This window comes from Pygocentrus nattereri, chromosome 10 (assembly GCF_015220715.1).
Source record: "Pygocentrus nattereri isolate fPygNat1 chromosome 10, fPygNat1.pri, whole genome shotgun sequence".
NCBI lineage: Eukaryota > Metazoa > Chordata > Actinopteri > Characiformes > Serrasalmidae > Pygocentrus > Pygocentrus nattereri.
Genome location: NC_051220.1, coordinates 30,685,537 through 30,705,218, shown reverse-complemented (window position 1 = coordinate 30,705,218; position 19,682 = coordinate 30,685,537). Strand labels below are relative to the sequence as shown.

The window sequence follows — 19,682 nt, the reverse complement described above, 5'->3', positions numbered from 1 at the left end:
GCATGTCATGAAATCGGTTTCAACATATCATCTTATGCATGAAAAACTGTGCTATAGGAGTTTTGACAAAACATTTTAGCCTGAAAGGTATTTCATAAAATATATTCATGGCAGAGAGGCATAGATGATCCTTGATTTTGTAAGTGAAAATAAGTTAATCTATCTTCTACAAAGAAATTAAATATAGCATTTTCTGCAAATTGTGGTGCATAATTTTCATTTGCTAAATTTAATATACACATAAAAATGTGTCACAATATTTTCTTACATTTTAGGTTTTATTTTACAATATTTCTCTACATATTAAATGCAACAACAACAACAAAAAAAACAAAACAATAATTCTGCATTAAAACGTGCAGACGTGTTCTCTGTAGAGGGTGAACTTTCACTTAGAAAATCAATAATAGTCGGAACTTGACTGGGGAGCCCAAACTTTTGCATGATTGTAGGTTCACTGGTGATTTTAGACAGTAAATAAAATGGCTATATTTGCACTGCAGACATGTAGAGATCCTTCTTGTCAATATCACTGTTAAGAAATCAGTAAGATGTTCTGCAAAAAAAACATTTCATATCAAACTATTCTGAATGACTTTACATCTCAACAAGTGAATTACACAGAAAAATTCTAAAAACTGAGTGGTATTCCCGTTTTACTACTGGCAATAGAAAAAACATTAAAACAACAGAATTACCAAAAAATCCCAAACATACAACGAAACAATATAAAAACACACTCATGCAAAAAGCCACCTACAAAGAAGTGCAGTCACTCGGTCTTGAGAAAGTGACAATAGGACATTTCCAGTGTTCATGCCAAATTAAACAGTGTGTGTATGTACCTCATTATGTTCCAGACAGGCTACCATGATCTCACTCAGAATGACCACACCAGTGCGCCCCACCCCTGCACTGCAATGCACCAGTACGGGTGGGTTTGTGTTCTTTGGATCGCTGGTACTGTTGGTGTGCCGCCTCACAGACTGAATCTCTTCCAAGTATGCTAGGACACAAAGTCAGAACAGTTAACTGAGCCAATTCTGCACCAGCCTGAAACCAACAAGGTTTATGAGGCAGAACAATCCTATTCAGTACAAATGGAAACATATATTTTATACATGTACACACACACACAGCTGTTGTCAGAAGAAAACCTTGTATCTCCAAATTGGTAACTTTGAAGGAGAAGGAAAAAACCTACTTTACTTTTAATGTAAGTCAAAGGAACCAGAATTATTTCCAAGTAATTTGGGCCATTTCTTCATAAAATTCACAAACAATGTAAAGGCCAACAGGTTTTTTCAAATTATGCCAAAAACTGAAAAACTAAGTCTTCTCATATGTAAGAAGACACAATTTTTTCCCCTGAGCATACTGTGGACAGTTATATATATCGTAATAATATATATAATTTATTATAATATATTGTAATAATGGATACTGTCAGTATTTAAAGAACACTAAGCTGCATGTTTCATTACAAAGACAGCAAAATGAAGCCTGCTTACTTTTATTTAAAGCAGTGCAATTACAGCAATTAACAATGCATTAAAATAAGAACAACATGGCAGAATATAATAGAAAAATAATATATTTTATATATTATAATATGATAGTAATTTTAAAAATGGCACACCTGGTTCTTTATTTTGTTCCAACTTCTCAAACCTCAGAAACACTAAATATCCTGATGCAGATCATGTACTGAGAAAACATCTGCCATGTCACTCACCCCACATATTTTATGTAATGAACCTAACACTAAATTTAGCTGCTCCAAAAGACTCCATTTTAGGTGTTTAACTTACAAAGAAATCCTTTGAAGTCCTCGGGACAGCCATGGTCAGGCCAGTCTGTGTACTGCAAGTGCCAGACAGTACGCTCCTGACCTGTCAAAAGATGTTTAATCTTCAGGCCTGTGGTGGCGTAGCAGCCCGAGTCTGTGCGGAAGCGTGTGGTGATTTTAAAACGGCCATACGTGACCGTGTTGTGACGGGAGCCTAAACGCGGCCAGTAGCGGAAGCTCTTTTCTCGCCCGCCCTCCTGTGGGTGAAGGACACACAAGAAAGTGTGAATGGCAAGAAGTCAACAGGGAAAGAGAAAGTATAACTGGAAAAAACATGTTGGATAGATACATAAGATCTTACAAGGAAGTTATGTGCTTATGTAAGTTACATCACAAGTACATCTAAAATACACACCTCTTCAGCAGTAACCATAGCAATAATGGTAACTCCTTGCTCCCAAACCATCTGCCAGAAGTCCTGGCATGTGCTGGAAAGGGGACCCTGGGATGCAATGTAGCTCCATTCCTCTCCCCCTACCGTAATCTAGTAAAGACAGCAATACAAAACACTAATAACAATAACCAATACTGCACAGCAGTATCTGGGTGACGGTTGATTCATTGAAGGTGAGAAACACCACAAAGAATTACAAGTGGATGACGCACTAGGAAAAGGAACCACTGCTAAAATTACCTTTGGATAACAAAAATGAAAGCTACACATACAGGAAATGTGCAATCATGTCAACCAAAGTTCTGCTACATGATAAATCTTGATAGTTATGTCTGCCTACTTTGATATGTGAGGCGTTGATATAGCCTGTGTTATTTTCTTTAGTGGGCACAAGCTCCACGCGGGTGTCATCATAGGGCAGCACATCCTGGAAGCGATTCCGTTCTCCGTTTTCAGGCAGCTGTGCAATGCTGCACTCATAGTTGGGCAGTTTCTTTGGCACTTGTTCATACTCTGTGAACACCATGCCTTGCTCCAACTTCTGCTCCAGCAGCTTACACTGAAACACAAATACAACCACAGAAAGAGTATGAATTTTTACCGTGAAAATAAGTAGGATGTGTTTTTCACAAAGAGAATTAAAATTCCTTGAAGTTATGAATACACTGTGTGTTGTGTCTGGGTGATATAAATACAAACCATAAATAATAATCTACATTTTGAGGACACTCACTTCACCTTAAACACCTCTCTTTCCACTTATGTATCAATTTTTTGATAATAATAATTCTCTTGGCTGATAATAATTAACATAATTCTCTTGGCTGTCCCACTGGTTCTGTGCTGTAGTAAGTGAACAGCTAGACTTTTCACTTTACTGTCTGCCGAGTTGAGCAAAAGCTGTTCAGCGCCTCTTGGTGTACCACACTAGCAATTGGGGGAGATCATGCCTTTGCCAACACTGGACTGAGGAACAGAACAGCATAATTACTTCAATCCAACGTATCCCAAATGTGCATTATCCATATTCATAAACGTTTTGACAATTGTTGTTTCAACACCTAGTCTACTATGAGTACACCTCATAGTACGCCTGGTGTACACCATGTTAAACAAAAAAAATGATATACATAAACCTTCACCAACAATTTAACTGCTCCCAGTTATATCTATAGGTGTCATTTTTCACATGCATGAAAGCAAAAGTCAATTGTTCCAGTCTCCTACCCTTTCATCATTGGAAGCCTTCCCTGAATCATCCTTGCCCTCATCTGGCACGGGCATTCGAGCAAGTGTTAGTCCATTGAGAGCCGCCAGCTTCAGCGGTCCCATCTTCTTTATATCTGATCGGACTCCTTTCTTCATGCCCTGTGTGAGGGTGGTGGGAGTGAGTGTGTGAAGTTCAGAGAAAGTAATAGCTCTAGCATACAAGAGAGGATACTGCCGCGAACAAAGTCTTTCAGGGTTATGCGGAACGCAGCCGGTTGTGTCTGCTAACTTGTTTGACAGCATTCTTCATGTCATAGGTAAAGAGTTTGCTGGCCAGCCCCTCCCAGAGCCAGAAACAACCTGGTATTCTGCATTCATTACCAGATAAAAACATTTCAACTGCATGTGATGTCTCTGCTACAATAGGCCATCACAAGTGCCATGTAGGTAATACAATCTTGTTTTTTTGTCACTTACTGCTAAACAATATTAGACAGTCCTCAAAAGTAGTTTTGGGAAACCTCTATCAACATGTGTTCTATTATTATTCTTTTTTTATATAACTTTTTATAATCCAAATGCACACGTCACGTTCAAACAAGAGATCTCCAATGCTACTCCAGGAGAGTTACTAACAAACACAACTTAAAAATACTGTTAACATTCTGAAATATATTGCTTTAAAAAACGCAAATATTGAACTACTTTGTCAGAAAATACCGTCTCCTGGTAATAGAATGTCTGTGAGAAAGATTAGATACATTGAAAATTTCAAAATCAAGTGTGAAAAATGTACTGAACTCATGAAAGAGACAAGAAGTGTTCAAAACTTGCCAAAGTTACAGCCAAACACACCCAGTAAACTTCAAGCTGTCATCCAAAAGAAGGGATATGCAACACAGCATGTGAGTACATTTACTTGCCTTATTAAAGTTTTCAATGAATTACCAATTCATTTTTATTTTCTGCTTAGACACCTAGGCATTATTGCTGTTTTTTGCTGATCGATAATAGATAGCCACTGTAGAAAACATCAATTAAAAAATTCAGCTGCAAGTGGCAATGCATGGGTTCAAGCATGTATCAGTAGAACAAGCCCTTAAGCAGATTGAGCCAATGATGCCTAACAAGGCCTAATGCAGTTTGGGCCTTATTTACAGAGAGAGGATGAAAAACTCAAGGAAGTCAAAGTTTATCAAATGGCCCTAATGTGCCATAATTGTTGAACTGTGGTCTTTTAACATGACACGTTTAATTTCCTATGTATTATAATGTATTGATACACTGAGCTTTGTAACGCTAATGATGGTCAACACAGATGTCAAAAATACAAGACTTGTGTTAATATTTCTGACATGTGTTTGCAAAGTGGCTTAATTCCCAAAGTTTAACCCTTTGATATGCATGCTATAATGAGGCCGGTGCTCCCACAAGGGGTCTTCTTGGCACAAAGAAGCCAAATGAGTGTGTCAGAATTTGTCAAAAAGTCTCATTATATTATGATTATTAATCAGGAGCTTTCAACAAAGAGGTCTTCTGAGTTTTGTTCAGATTGACCTTTGTATACTAAGCTGTAGTCTTTGTATTCATTAGTCAAAATAATACACAGTCCAATTTCTGATATAACAAGTAAATACAAAGTTCTTCAGGGCACAGAACTGAATCAAATCACATGAACTGTGTATCTGTAGAATGCATAATACCATTGTAATAGTATTTATAATCATTTTAAAGCATCCCACTTTAAAAGCGATCTTGATAAAAATTTGCATACCTCTGAATTTACACTTGTTTAAAACTTTTAAAACTCCTGATGAGTTATAGCTATTAGAAACGCCAGATTTTAACTAGAGAGGCCAGAGTATTTCAAGACCAATTCTGAACAACTTTGATCAAAACCCAGAGACTAGCTTGAAAACTGTCATTTTCAAAGTGTCAACAACTGCAACACAATGCATTTTTTGATACACTTACAATTGCAACATTGTTCGGAACATTGTAGTGCATGGTGTAAAATCAGTTGTCTCCGAAGTTAAAAAAATATTTTAAGACATATTTGATTTCTATGAATAGCACCCCTTAGTGGCCAAATCTTTCAAAAATTCACTGTTTGAGAAAATGCCTTCAAAGACTCTCCACACACGTTTCATGATGATTGGTCAAGGTAAAGTGTGTCAAATGTCAGCTAAAAGCTAATTGGCTGATGGTGGCCAAAAATTTGACTATCAAAATGCTCTTCAACTATAATTCACTTATAGTCCATCTCGGAGAAGATGCCTGCAAATATTCAGCTTGATCGACTGAACAGATGCTGAGAAACTTTAAAAGTTTAGCAGTTACAGCACCCCCTAATGATGTATGTGCCAAAATTCATATGCCACCTCAAGTGTCAATTTTTGTTTGGATGAAGCACTGTTCAGTTACAGAATTTGAAATTATTATTTAAATAACTATTATTCCAGAATGGCTCATTTGCATATGGCAGCCATGCTGCTTGGAAACATCAACATGTTTTTGACAATTACTGAGGTTCAGGTTCTTGTGAAATTTTTTATACTAGTTACATGGTGATTGAGCAAAAAAAAAAAAAACCTTGGACTATTATGCAATTTGGCAAAAAAAATTAATAGGCGGAGCTAAATGGTCTATATTGGAAATTAGTTTAAGGCAGAGAATCAAGAAAAAAATAATTCTGTAATTTTGCTTTAGAAGTTATGAGGCACAGTGCTAAATGCAGCCAAATGCACTGGCCAATCGGGGTAATGTTTGGTGCCTACGGAGATGCACAAAAACTATCCACCATTTTTGGTGTCTGCACAACTTACGGTCTCTTCTCCACAACTCTAAATATATAAGGTCATGGAGAAGTCAGAGTGCAGTTTATCATCTTATTAGCATATGTGAACCTACTCACTGCAGTATTTTACATAATATATCTATGAAACTGTCTGGTATAGTTACTTGAAAGACAAGTTGGCAGTATACGTCAGATGACAAAAGGATTAAATGAAAGCAAACTACTACAAAACATGCACTCAGAAATATACTTAAAAATAACTCTCAGCACTGCTAGAAGCCCATTTTGTGCAATGTGGATCAATCCCACTAAGGGGGAGGTCTTAAAAGTAATGATGCAATAAATAGGGCCAATCGCAGTCAGGGGTCTCAGAACAAGCAATGTGGTGATTATAAACTCTGTTCAGCAACCAGTGCACATACATTGAACAAAATACAACTACAGCTATGCTTTGCCAAAAACCTCAGAAACACACACCATATGGCCTGCCTGAATTTTGGATGCACTAGAGAGGAACTTACAGGTGGTGGGAGGCCATCAATGTTCCGTCTCGTGGCAGTCACCTCAGACACTGGTCTCTTTTTGATGATCTGACCCTTTTGCTTTGATCGTCCTTGACTGCTCAGGTCACCCTCTGAAACTGAGGGCATGATTGGGCTGGCCTCAGTAAGTGGGTACAGAGGCCCCACCTCGTCCTGCTCCCGGATCCGAGGTTGGGGTTGAAAGCTCAGAGGGCCAGTGAGGACTGGATCTAAGCTTGTGGTGAAGGGATATGCAGGAGGAGGTGGCTCCATCAGAGGATGCCCTAGAACGGTCATGTGTTGCTCTGAACCAGCAACTGCATCCTGAGACTGTGGGGTGTGCCGGCCACTATCATCCTCAAACTCCTCTTCTTCTCCACTGCTGTGGACCAGCATTGTGGCATCAGACAGAGATTTTTTGTGCCCGTAGCATACGTCTTCCTTTATGATTGCATCTTCTGCCTTGGTCCTTTCTAGGAAGACATTGAGATCAGACCCTGAGGTTGTAGAGGTGACAGGAGTAGCGATGGGGGGTGAAGTCTCTGCAGCGGAGACGGACACTGCCCTCTCCTTCAGCCTCATGTTCTCCAGGCCATATGCCAGTCCAGCGATTTCAATGGAGTTGCGCTTCTGCATGCGAGTGTGACGTGTGGTAATAAGTGGCTCGCTCACTTCTTGCAGTGAGTGAGCAACTGGCAGGCTGTCCTCTTGGAAGGTCTGCACCGAGTGGTGCACTCGTCGAGTGATTAAATCGGGGTTGCTGCTGCTTACATAGAGGTGGCGGGAGAGGTCTGGGGTGCTGTTGGCTGGCCGGGGGTGAGAGTAAGGATAAGGAGGAGGTGGCCGGTACACCTGAGTCCTCATGATGTTGGGGGCAGGGTATTCTTGGGCTTGTTGCAGCTGTACATTGGTCAGCTCTGGCACACTGACAGCACCCACCACAGGCCGTCTTTCAGTGGGGTAGGGATAGGGGGAAGGACTGTGGAAGCTGTAGTTGAGATGATATTGAGTCGTGCCATGTTCACGGATTTCAGGCTGGCTGTAGACCAGCGGATCAGGCCGGCTGTAGGCGTAGGAGTTGCCAATGTTGAGGTTCCTCATGGAGTGACTCTGCCGCTCCGCTGGAGGCATCATGCCTGCATTCTTCTGACGCATAACTGTCTCGTAGTCGGGTGTGGGACGGTAGGATGGTGGAATAAGGACACTGTGGCGATGAGAGGGCACGTAATCGGTCCGCATGACATCACTGCCTGTGATGCTGGGGTTGGAGGACATAGGTGATGGCTGCAGGTAGTGTTGTGGGTTGTTGAGGGAGCTGGTGCTGTGAGCGCTGTATACACTGCCGTTCCGGATCCTTCCATTGTACTCATGCGGGGAACAGTCTAGACTGGTCTGAGAATGGTAGTAGTACCCATTCTGACTGTTCATATAAAGGTTGTCTGTATAAGCAGAAACAGGCAAGTTTCCAACTTAGAAAAAAGTCCCCAAGCAAGCATAAAGCATTCACCATATAAATGTAGTGAATAAAAGGGAGACTAAAGTTGTGTGTTTTACCTTGAGAGGATGTATAAGGCTCAGTGTAATGACCATTGTAGTGTAACTGAGGTGGTGGCATCATGTAGGCCTGAGGTTTGGGCTGCAGCAAAAACAAGAGGACCACTGTTCAGCTTCTAAATTTATCATATGTTCAAAGACAAATCACATGTATATAACAAGAACAGCAGCTGTTTCCATGGCAAGATCCAGAAAAGTGAATAACACACCAAGCACCAAAAAGCAGTCTAGGCAGTGAATTATTTAAAACGTGCCTACCAGAGACATTCTTGTGGAGGAGCGCTGTCTGACGGGGTTCACAGGGGCAGGTTGAGTTTGGCTGTCCAAAAAAAAAAAAAAAAAGAAAAGAAAAATGTGAGAGTGAAACAAACCAGAGTGCAGGCCATCAACTGTAACCCTCTGCGACAGCTGAGGGAACAGCAGGGTGTTTCCAGAATCAACTCAGAGTTTGAAACCCTACACTGGACTAACTAAATTCACTTTAACACATATGTTGTAGAACTGACGAAACAGAAAGGCAAAGTCTAATCAGTGGAATGAAATCATGTCCATCAGGCCTTTTGGGCATTTTTTTCTTGCAATTTGTACTTATAATAAGTCTGTTGCAATTATTACCTAATTGCCTGATTGTAATTATTTGAGGTAATCACAATGATTTTGCTCAGTTGTTAGCTTTTACAATTGTGGGAAACACAAGTAAATGAAAGACTGTGCTGTAACACGTTTAGAGGGCAGCAGTGATTAGGGCTGCATGATAAACACATTCATTGTTACTGTGATAAAAGTTTCCACAATGAACACATTAAGAGCTGTGATGACAGAACAGATCAAATGACCTCAAACACAAGCGCCAGAAAGATGTCATTACATTATGCCACAAACTGTTAAAAGCCTAATGAGTGTTCCTCTGTGCTGGGACTGAAGCCTGCTCTCCCACAGAGTAACTTAACCATTAGGCTAAATGGCCAATTAAAAAAAAAAAAATACATGTGCAAAACTAAAAAACTATTTCATCTTAAATTTATAAACCTGTAAAAAAAGACATCAAACATTAGGATTGTTCTCCAACTCAGTATTGTCTTTTAACTGCCAAAGCTGTAATGACTACTGTCACAAAAAATATAATAACTAACTAAACATAAATAAATAATGCTGATTTGTTCTTGTGTGCCTATATAAAAAGTATTTTTTGTTCTAGCCTTTGTAGAACAAGCAGCTGAGGGAACGCAGCTTCTCGGTGCACACAACGTGCTTGCAGTAAGTGGTTAGGTACTACTATTTTTAACACAATATTCAATGATGCTTTAGTAGTTTTGTATTTTGCTATTTGCTTAAAGAAGAGATAAGTTGGATTTCTGTTTACACACACAAAAAAAACATCTGGGCCTGTGCCAAATCCAGCAGAGGCACACTACTTTAATAATATCACTTTGTCATTGTCATATCCAACAGCTTTATAGAACATTGTATTTTACATTCTTATCCGACAGCCCTAACAGTGAGTCATGTTTATTTATTTGAGATTGAGCTGTTACTGTCATCATTTGAGACCTACTAACTTGACAGCTAGGAAGCAACATAGCTAATCAGCCAATCTGGCCAATTTATGTTTGCACTGTAATAGTGGCATACAACAAACAAAAAGATCATTAAACATTTAATCACATTTATACATCAATTAAACTTCAGCTAAAATTTCATAACAGTCCTAACTTCTAAAAATAATCTGCTCTTAAAACAGCTTCCTTTCCCACAGTTGCAGTTTCTCTGTACCAGGATATTACTCATCTGACTGGGCAGCAGACATTTCCAGATTTACACATGACAAAAAGGGGATGAAATGGCTATAAACGTTTTCAGCATCTGTGCTACTGGGAGGCTTTGAGCGGAAAGCGTTGGTGACTGCTGAAGCAGTCTTGCTCACCCCTTGTTAGAAGGCAGAGAGGGACGAGAGAGCATTGGAAAGCGAGGAAATGAAAGAGTGAGAATGGACTTCTGGGAGCCCTCAGAAGGCGGGGCATCAGATTCCTCTCTGGGGACAGGAAAGGCACAGGGATGAAGCCTCCAAGAGTGACACACACACATACACACACACTCCAACCCCCACACAGTCAACCTGACTAATGCGATTGACTGAAATCCACACTTACAGACTACTCTTGTTAATCTTGTAAAACTTGTGCCGTGCCAGGCACATTCTGCACACATATTTGGAAGTCTCCATGTCCTCCTAAAAGAGACAGGGAACATATTACCCAAAACAATCAAGAATTACAAACATACACAAGGACTTATTGTACTGAGCTGGCAACAGCAGTCTATGTGTTTTAAATCCAAATGCAGAGAGAGCAGCAATCTTGTCCGAGGCTGAAGCATCTGAGCTCACTTGAGGAGGTTTACGTCTTGGCTGGTTGAGCTGCAGCTGAATCTCCTCTAAAATCAGACATATACTGCGTGATTTTAGATAGACCACTGTGTGTGAACAAAGCCTTCATTTTATATACTCCCACTGTACAAAATCACTCCATCCGCGTAACATGAAGTGCAGTCCTTACGGACATCTGTCCATGAACAATTTCAAATAAAGGTGTTTCATTCGAGAGACCCGAGCAAACTGAGAAACAGAGCAGCGCTGAAGCTAAAAGCAGGCAGTGACACAGACAGTAGGACAATACGGTTTCTTCACAGCCCATTTCACAAAACAAATTAATGATATTAGCTTTTATGCCTTTTATGTCTACTCAGACAAACAAGAGTAAAGTCAGCACAGACGAACGTTGGTAGCAAATGTTGACTTTTTTGCTAGCCTACGTGTCTCCACCAACAAAGGGGAAGTGGCTGTGACTGTGTGTTGAAAACTGTTTTAAATTATATAGTGAAGGTCTGGTGGGAATATACCAATGCAGAAGCTTTAGTCACCAACGACTTTGTGCCTGACAATCACAGAGTCATACTTCCCTGTGTAAGCAGAGCCTCCTTCACTGTGTTTGTTCATTAGCATGGCAGAGTACACTGGGCTTACATAACAGCTGATATGGGAATGTCGGTATCGGAGCATTTTTTATGAGAACAAGTAAATGAGCGCAACATCAGCCTGATACCCGATACCAGTATCGGTATCAACACATCCCCAATTTTAAGGACTAGTTTATGTTGTTTACGTGTATGTATGTATGTATGTATGTTATATTCACACAGACACAATCGTTTTTCGTTAAATACGCCGGCATAAGCGCACAGCTTGAAGGACTAACCGAAGGCTTTGAGCTATTGTGAATTAAAAATAAATAAATAAATAAATAAATCGAATATGAAATGTCTGGGCTAATGAATGGATGTACCAGGGAGATACCATAACTTACAGTCTGAAACTGAATGGTGTCCTCTTTGTTGGCCAGCTCCAGGGCAAAGAAAGACTTATTATGAGTCATGTTATTAATGTCATTCCACCTTAATGGGAAAAGAGTCAAACAAAGCAGTCATGGTTACATGAATGCGTTCAAATTCCTCCAAAGAAAATGTATGCATGCAAATGACAACTGAACGCATTAGTTTGTATGCGACACACAAATACATACCGGAACAAAAGAGGTGGCCGGCCAGTTTTGTGCTTGACAAATATTCCATCCAGACAGGATCCAATGATTATATCTGCACCCTGGCTGTCCTGCAAAACATCGGAAAATATTTGTATATTATTAAATATGTTCATAGCAGCAAAAACTGTAAATTAATTATAATTATTCACAACAGTGGACCACAATATAGAACAGAGATGCATTCATCATGAACATCTATGGCTGATTCTTTTATCTATCTATCTATTTATTTATTTACTCATTCAATCATTCATTCAAAGCTCACACTGCGTGGGCTAAGTGAACATCTGATCTACACTAGCAATTTTTATTAGACGAAGCTGTAACATTAACATTTTACGGGCATTTTAAATTCGCAAAAAGGAAATAAGTTGCCTACTTAAATAAAAGCAAATAAAGTGCTATATTGAAAGTAGAAGAAAACTGGCTATTTAGCTAAACGAATCATGCACAATTATGCTATGGCATTGAATATGGGCTGGCCAAAACCAAAATAATACATTTGCTGAGTCCAGATGCTTGTTTGAAGAAAAAAAACATTTTGGATGATCTTGGACAAATACAATCATGTACACTAACACAAAAAGTTTATTTCAAAAGCTTTCATATTAAAATAAGCATTATGCTTTCTCTGCAGATTGTCTGAAGTATAACTAGTCAAACAGGATCAAAACAGCTGTCTACCTTTGCATGAAAGCTTTCTTGACCATAACCCTCCATCTTCTCCACTTCTTGCATGTACAGCATTTCTGCTTCTGGGACTGGCAGACCTCTGTGGATAAGGGTGGGGTTGGAACATGAAGACTCAGACACTGACATTACAACAAAAAGGCTGCTTCTCATTCAACCTGCATTATCACTAAACTGTACAATTTTCATCATGCTACTGAACACTGCTCTGAAACCATTTCAGAGCATCACAAAACATGAGATGAGACCAAAGAAGATACAGTATACAAGTCAGTACAAATGCAATAGGATAAAAAAAGCAATAACAACATTCTTGAGCATAAGTGGGCTTGCTTTTCATCTGTCTGGCTGGAAATCAAAGTCTTACACTCAGCAGATGGTATTAAAGTGCAACTGTTAACAGGTGGCAGATGACTGCATTATAAAGCCTCCTTACAGATGTAAAGGGGAAGAATGGGCAATGTCTGTTCTGACCTTCTGAAAGCCAAAAGACAAATAAAATATTAAACTCATGCAGAATCCTGAGGATGCTCTCACCGGTAACTTTGATAAAGTAGGGCAACTTTTTGAGTCGCTTCTTCAACAACTCGCTCATCTTGAATCCACTCCTAGAGGGAAGAAGGAAGGGAGAGAGGGAGGCAGATTTACTGAATTTCTTTAAGCTACTGACAACTGGGTCACTTTAAATTGAACAAAAACCACCTGTTATAGAGAAAAACAAACTTACAATTGGAAAAAGCACAAATTTCTGAAGAAATTCCTGTGAATCATAGCGGGTGAAGTCTCCAAAGTCAGCTAGAGCCAGGAAAGAAAAGAGCACCACTTGATCAAAATATACTGTGTCCAAGTATCTACAAATGAAGGCGCAGGGCTACATTAACCTTAACTGTAAACTCAAATGGCATTTTTGTAGAGACGTTTTAGCACTGCGTCACAAGGAGACTTTACGGACGAGCCAATGAAATATTATGTTGTGGAAAGAAACAAATTTAGCTTTTGTAACCATAGCAGTCCAACATTACCAGCAATTCCAGTCATCCTGTTAGAAATGTGTTCAAGCTATGCTGACAATCCAAAGTATTAGCACAGCTATAAGTTTCTATGCACGGCACTGCTAATACACAAAAATAGCCTGTGTTAAACACCTGATCTATCTGACCCAAATCACACTATAGCAAAGGACACTTTCACTGTGCAAACAGTGGCCAATGTGTAAGAGCGTCTGTGTAACAGTGGCATTCTTTCCCCCCTGTGTGCGATGTACAGGGGGCGGCGGTTTAGGCCTGGCTGTAACAGCAAGTGATGTCAGTTTCTCTGCTATGTTAACACCAGGCCAGTAACTTGTGCTGCCAGATATATCTTTGCCAGCAGTGTTTGAGATTCTTCTCCTGGGCAAAAACTGGAGCCGGAAATGTCAAGCCTGCAAGCCTAGCTAGCTCTGAACACCTAATAGGGTTCCAATTTGTTTAACTTAATAATCCATGTCCTAATAAACATGTGCACACTTAGGATGCAGTTTACAGTTTGTATGTGACCTAAATCAAACCTTCCATCAACAACCATAAGCATAGCAGTGCATCAACAATCTGACAGTAAACAAGGATGCACAATGATATTGAAATCACACTGGTATCAGCAGACATTTGCAAAAAAAAATCAAATATTGGTATCAGACAGCTGTCTAGATTTGATCAATATTTTGAACCAATAATTGATTATTTCCTTATTGTACTTTGAAAGAGCAATATGTTTATGTGATGTTGGACTAATGTGCTAAAATGTCTGTTTATATAAAATGTTATATTTTTCTTTAACAATAATAATAATGTTTCACAATTTCTACATTTTATAAATGTTTATGTATCAGCTGGTCTTCAAAAATATCGAATATCAACATCGGCTCGGGCCACAACTCCTATACTGATGCATCTCTAATAAAAAGGATAAACCTATAGTCAGGATACCTTGTACCGCCAAGCCTGCCAAACGGACTGCCTGCTCAATCGAGCATGGAATCCTACCCTCCAGAACATCTTTCTTCAGCTGGAGGTAATACTGATATCTGTTGGAGATGAGATTAACAGTTATCAATAAACATCATAAAATTGTTCATTTATATTGCCATTTAAAATCATAATAGTCAGATGATGTTGGATTACGGCATGATTGTTTCTGATTGAGATTATTTCTAGCATATTAGTTACCTGGTTATCTCTTGTTGTAACTGGGAAACAGTCGGCACATAGAACACGACTCCAAAGTATACAGTGGGCTCCTGTCCATATTTGTCAAGCTGTTTCTTTAGTGGCTTTTCTAAATCGATCCATCTCTGTTGGTTTTGCTTGTTGAAATACCAGAGGCTGAAATAAGTTATCTGCAGAATGATCAGAATGTCAGTAAGGTTTGCAGGGTAAAGTAAGACACTGCAATATTGAATGTTTTGGAAAAGGCAGAGTAGGGAATACTTAATGATCACTTTCCACACTTATATGTTTATATATGTTCCACACATTTATGTTACTTATGAGGTCTTTGTATTCAGAAAACATTTCACATATTCATTTTACAGGAACACATTCCACAATAATACATTTGTTTCCATCACAGAATGCCTGCTTATTGCATATCAGTAACATCCATCTGGAATGCAGAGTAAGGGAACAAGACTGATGGGTAGGACGCCTGGCAACAGCCTCAACTTTTCAAACCAGTCCATGTTATGCTACTGTGTGTCTCAAAGCTTTCAGAGAAGAAAGCCAATCATAAAGTCTATGTGGTTGGCATGTTGCTTAGAAACAGACCCTGCCACCCTCAAAAAAAAGAGCGGCTTTCTCAATGACCCTTAGGCCATAGAAAGCGCAGAGAAACTGCCTTCTGTGTCCTTGCCACACGATACATTCAAAAGCAAACACTTGTTATGGAGTTTAAAAAGTCTTGGCACATGTAAGTATTTGAGGACAATAGTCCCACCCTGTTTAGTCTAGTGACAGCCTGATAAACAGAACCTAGCAGGACCAAAAAGTCAATTAACTGACAAGGAAATATGCAACTGAGAAATTAAAATGAATTTGCAGCTTTTCAGGTTAAACAAAACAGGTGATGATGTATTCTGCATTACCACCTGCCTTGACAACTTTACTATGCATACTGTATTCTTTATAACATGCAACAAAATAGCAGCTAGATGCAAGGTGCAATAATGTGTACAGACACAAACCAGGTGTCTCAGACTACGCTGAAGGAAGGCCAGACCTTGGAAAGCAATCAACACTCATAATCGATATGCACATATTGACTACTGAAACTAGTCCAACAAGTGAAAAACATGCAGAAAACAACTACATACCTCTCGTAACTCGAGTCTCTGAGCAACTGCGTCCAGACATTCCTGGCCTGTGCTTTCCACAGAAAGTGTAAACTCAACAAATTCACCATTAAGCAGCTGTATGCGTGTGACCAGGCAGCTTTTGCTGGAGACGGTATATCTTCGTGTTCTCTTAAGTTTCAATCCAAATGGTAAGGGCATGTTTCACCAGTAGCGCACTCCTCTCTGGTCAGAATGATTTAATCAGCTTCACTTTAACATTAAGCCATTGGTGACCGAGATTGTGCCAAACTCCATAAGGCAATTGCATGGATCACTGGGGAAAACAAGCAGTCAGAGCGACACAGATTAGGAAGCTTTCTTATGGGCACACATGTTGTTCAGATTTAGAGCAAAACAAACAATTCTATGTTCCCATTAAAAATAAGACTAACGTCCATACATTATTTTGGGTCTGATTATGGGAGTACAATGACTACTGCAGTGATTTAACTTAATATTGAAACCTGAAGTTCTGATTACGTGCTACATAAGTCATTTCAAATCTGAGCAGGCATCACTGTGACTGTTTCAGTGTTGAACTGAGAGAGGATCTGACACCCAAAACCATGGAAATCACATTCATTTTAATCTGCATTCATTCTGGCTCAATGGCTTCAATAAAGACGATCCTTGAAAGAAAAAGAAAAAAAAACAAAAAAAAAAAAAAACAAATGTAACATGAGAGAAATTTCTACTGGAGAATCGTAGAGTACTTTTGATAAGTCAAAGTTACTATAATATTAGAAATGATCCTATAACATTAATGTAAATTACAATAAAACAGTACATCATGACTATTATTACAGATTATTATAACAGCGTTACACACAACTACGGGAAACTTACATTTTCTTGTAATAATACTATATATTATTTGGTAAGAAAAAAAAGTTATAACTGTCAGTATGACTTTCACGTTCAAATGCTAATCTAATGCTGACATCCTTGCTCACTCACTGCGTTGACCGTGCAGAGCATTAAACGTTTATTAAAGCGACGATTACTTTAACGTAGCTAGATGTGGACGACCAAAACAAACAAACGAGAGGTGGAATAAATTCGCATCAGCCACGTAGAAAAATTACTTGTCTTTGGCGGGGACTCCAAACAATATGAGATGTTTCACCTATTAGTCAGATAACCAGAAACAATGTAAGAGATTAGGAGAACAAGAGAAGTGGGTATTTACAGCACGTTATCTGCCCTCGTCAACACCTTTGCCACACGTATTTACACATAACCTAACCTAACTCAAACATTACGATTCCTGCCAGTACAAGCCGGTTTCTAAAACAGCACTTTTGTGGTCAGCCCGTATTGTACTTGCATGCCTTTTTTCTTTTCCTATTAAGCTACTTTAACCAGTCTGCTATCACACTCATCAACAAGTTGCTGTCTGAAGCAACTCGGATTCACAGGAGTAGCAACAAAGTGAGCGGAGAAAACAAAACAAACTCCTCGCACGCTGAAGCTGGCCCAAGATAAATCTGACTATAAGGATAGTTTAGAAACTTTTATTTAAGACAAAGAGGCTGTGGAAGCTAAAATGGCTCGCATTTCGCTTAACTTCTTATCCAGTCAGCTATGTTAATTCTAGCCAAAGCTAATTCCGAGCTAGCCAGCATAATGGCTGGTAAACTACCGTTAAACGTTAAAGTGTGCTTGAGTTGGCTAACGGCCGCTAGCAACTCAGACACTTACCACATGAACCTTCTGCCGTTGACTACCATTTAATTGACACCCTGAGTCGGGATTTAGGACGACCGAGGAGTTGCGAACGGGGTCCAAATTTGGTTGAAGTTTGTGTGAGATCACGCATGTTAGACTCCCAGGTCACACTGGCTGTTGCTTCTATACTTCATTTCCGGTTGGAGTCCAAAAATCCCCTTTGCGGATTCATCCGCGGATCTATTTTCACAGCCTAAAAGGTGATAAATACGTCGCGTTTCTTACTCGACCTGTGTCCAAATAGCGCATGTACCCTTTAAATACATACACATGTTAATATCAGCAAGGTAAATAAGGAGAGAGTGTTTGTGTTTGCTGTAAATCAGCACTTTGGAGAGCTGTGTGTTACATCAGACAGCTGGAATGCCGCGCAGGAAGACTGGAGGCGATGGGAAGTTTGATTCAGTTTAGTGAACCGATTCTTCCGCTAGATACGCTTTAATGAATCGAACGCCCGATTCAAATGGTTCATTATCGTTCCAGCGCTCAGTCAAGTCACAGCGGCAGCGCACGAAACGATGTCCGACACTAAAAACGTCTCACACGTTACGCCACTGAGGTCAGAAGGACAGAGAAGTTTAATCTACTGTCTTGGTGGGCCACAGTACTGGGTTAGGGAAAGGCTTTCAATCGACTTTTTAGAATTGTACTTTAATACATTTCTCCATATGGAAAAAAGCTACTGTGTGCACATATCAGGTCAGGTCAGGCGTATATTTCTAAATATATGTAAATATATGTTTATGTGTATTTGTACTTATTCGATATTAGACATATGTGCGTAATACGTGAATCATACATATATGTATGACACATGGTTGAATGCATATTGAAGTATTTAAATGTGTCTGGGAACAATATTTGCATTTATTTCGTGTTTTAATGATGTTATTGCATGGTTTGCAATGTGCATGTTTTTAAAATTAGTTATGCAGACATTAGACTAATTTTCACCACATTAGGAAGTACTCGTAAGAAACAAAGAAGATTAATGCCTAAATATTCTTATTTCATAAGACATACATTTTAATTGCTGAATTTAACATATTGGGGAAAAACATAGAATGTGGCCTGTGCAAAAGTATTTATTGTGGTCTTTAATCCAAGGTTTACTAGATACATTGCATGCTTTGTTTTTAATGCAAGTTGAAAGCACTTGTGTGGCATATCAAGATGCTGATAAGACAGCATGATTAAGTGTGCCTTAGGCTGGCCGCAATAAAAGGCCGCTCTAAAATGTGCAGTTTTATCACACAGCACAATGCCACAGATGTCGCACAGATGTTTTGAGGGAGACCACGTGTAACCACACCAACCCAGGACCTCCACATCCAGCATCTTGACCTCCAAGATTATCTCAGACCAGCCACTGCAACAATCGGTTTGCATAACCAAAGAATTTCTACACAAACTGTCAGAAACCGTCTCAGGGAAGCTGATCTGCATGATCATTGTCCCCGCTGAGGCCTCCACCTGACTGCAGTTCGTCATCGTAACCAACTTGAGCCGGCAAATGTTCACATTTGATGGCGTCTGGCACGTTGGAGAGGTGTTCTCTTCTCGGTTGAATCCCGGTTTTCACTGTACAAGGCAGATGCCCGACTGCGTGTATGGCGTTGTGTGAGTGAACGGTCTGCTGATATCAACATTGTGAATCAAGACGCCCGTGGTGGCCGTGGGGTTATGGTATGGGCCGGCATGTTATGGACAATGAACACAGGTGCATTTTATTGATGGCATTTTCAATGCACAGAGATACCATGACGAGATCCTGAGGCCCACTGTTGCGCCATTCATCCACAACCATCACCTCATGTTGCAGCATGATAATGCACAGCCTCATGTTGCAAGGATCTGTACCCAATTCCTGGAAGCTGAAAACATCCCAGCTCTTGCATGGCCAGCATACTCACCGGACATGTCACCCATTGAGCATGTTTGGGATGCTCTGGACCGGCGTATACGACAGCATGT

General features: G+C 39.7%; 1 protein-coding gene across 2 annotated transcripts in view; it reads right to left on the bottom strand.

Moving 5' to 3' along the window:
* ptpn21 (protein tyrosine phosphatase non-receptor type 21) overlaps positions 1–17,817 on the bottom strand; it is an 18,885-nt gene extending 1,068 nt beyond the window's left edge. Inside the window, exons 1-19 of one of the 2 annotated variants that reach the window (XM_017690938.1) lie at positions 17,682–17,817; positions 15,960–16,254; positions 14,818–14,987; positions 14,578–14,675; positions 13,341–13,408; positions 13,151–13,221; positions 12,608–12,695; positions 11,903–11,991; positions 11,687–11,774; positions 10,475–10,554; positions 10,249–10,356; positions 8,583–8,643; positions 8,325–8,406; positions 6,771–8,209; positions 3,471–3,611; positions 2,584–2,802; positions 2,205–2,333; positions 1,812–2,046; positions 846–1,006 (exon numbers count right to left, since the gene is read on the bottom strand). In XM_017690938.1, coding sequence (XP_017546427.1) covers positions 846–1,006; positions 1,812–2,046; positions 2,205–2,333; positions 2,584–2,802; positions 3,471–3,611; positions 6,771–8,209; positions 8,325–8,406; positions 8,583–8,643; positions 10,249–10,356; positions 10,475–10,554; positions 11,687–11,774; positions 11,903–11,991; positions 12,608–12,695; positions 13,151–13,221; positions 13,341–13,408; positions 14,578–14,675; positions 14,818–14,987; positions 15,960–16,139 — 3,507 coding nt within the window. In that variant the 5' untranslated portion in view covers positions 16,140–16,254; positions 17,682–17,817. The remainder of the gene's footprint in view (positions 1–845; positions 1,007–1,811; positions 2,047–2,204; positions 2,334–2,583; positions 2,803–3,470; positions 3,612–6,770; positions 8,210–8,324; positions 8,407–8,582; positions 8,644–10,248; positions 10,357–10,474; positions 10,555–11,686; positions 11,775–11,902; positions 11,992–12,607; positions 12,696–13,150; positions 13,222–13,340; positions 13,409–14,577; positions 14,676–14,817; positions 14,988–15,959; positions 16,255–17,681) is intronic. The other variant, XM_017690939.1, reaches the window with a different exon arrangement.
* Positions 17,818–19,682: the final 1,865 nt, after the last annotated feature.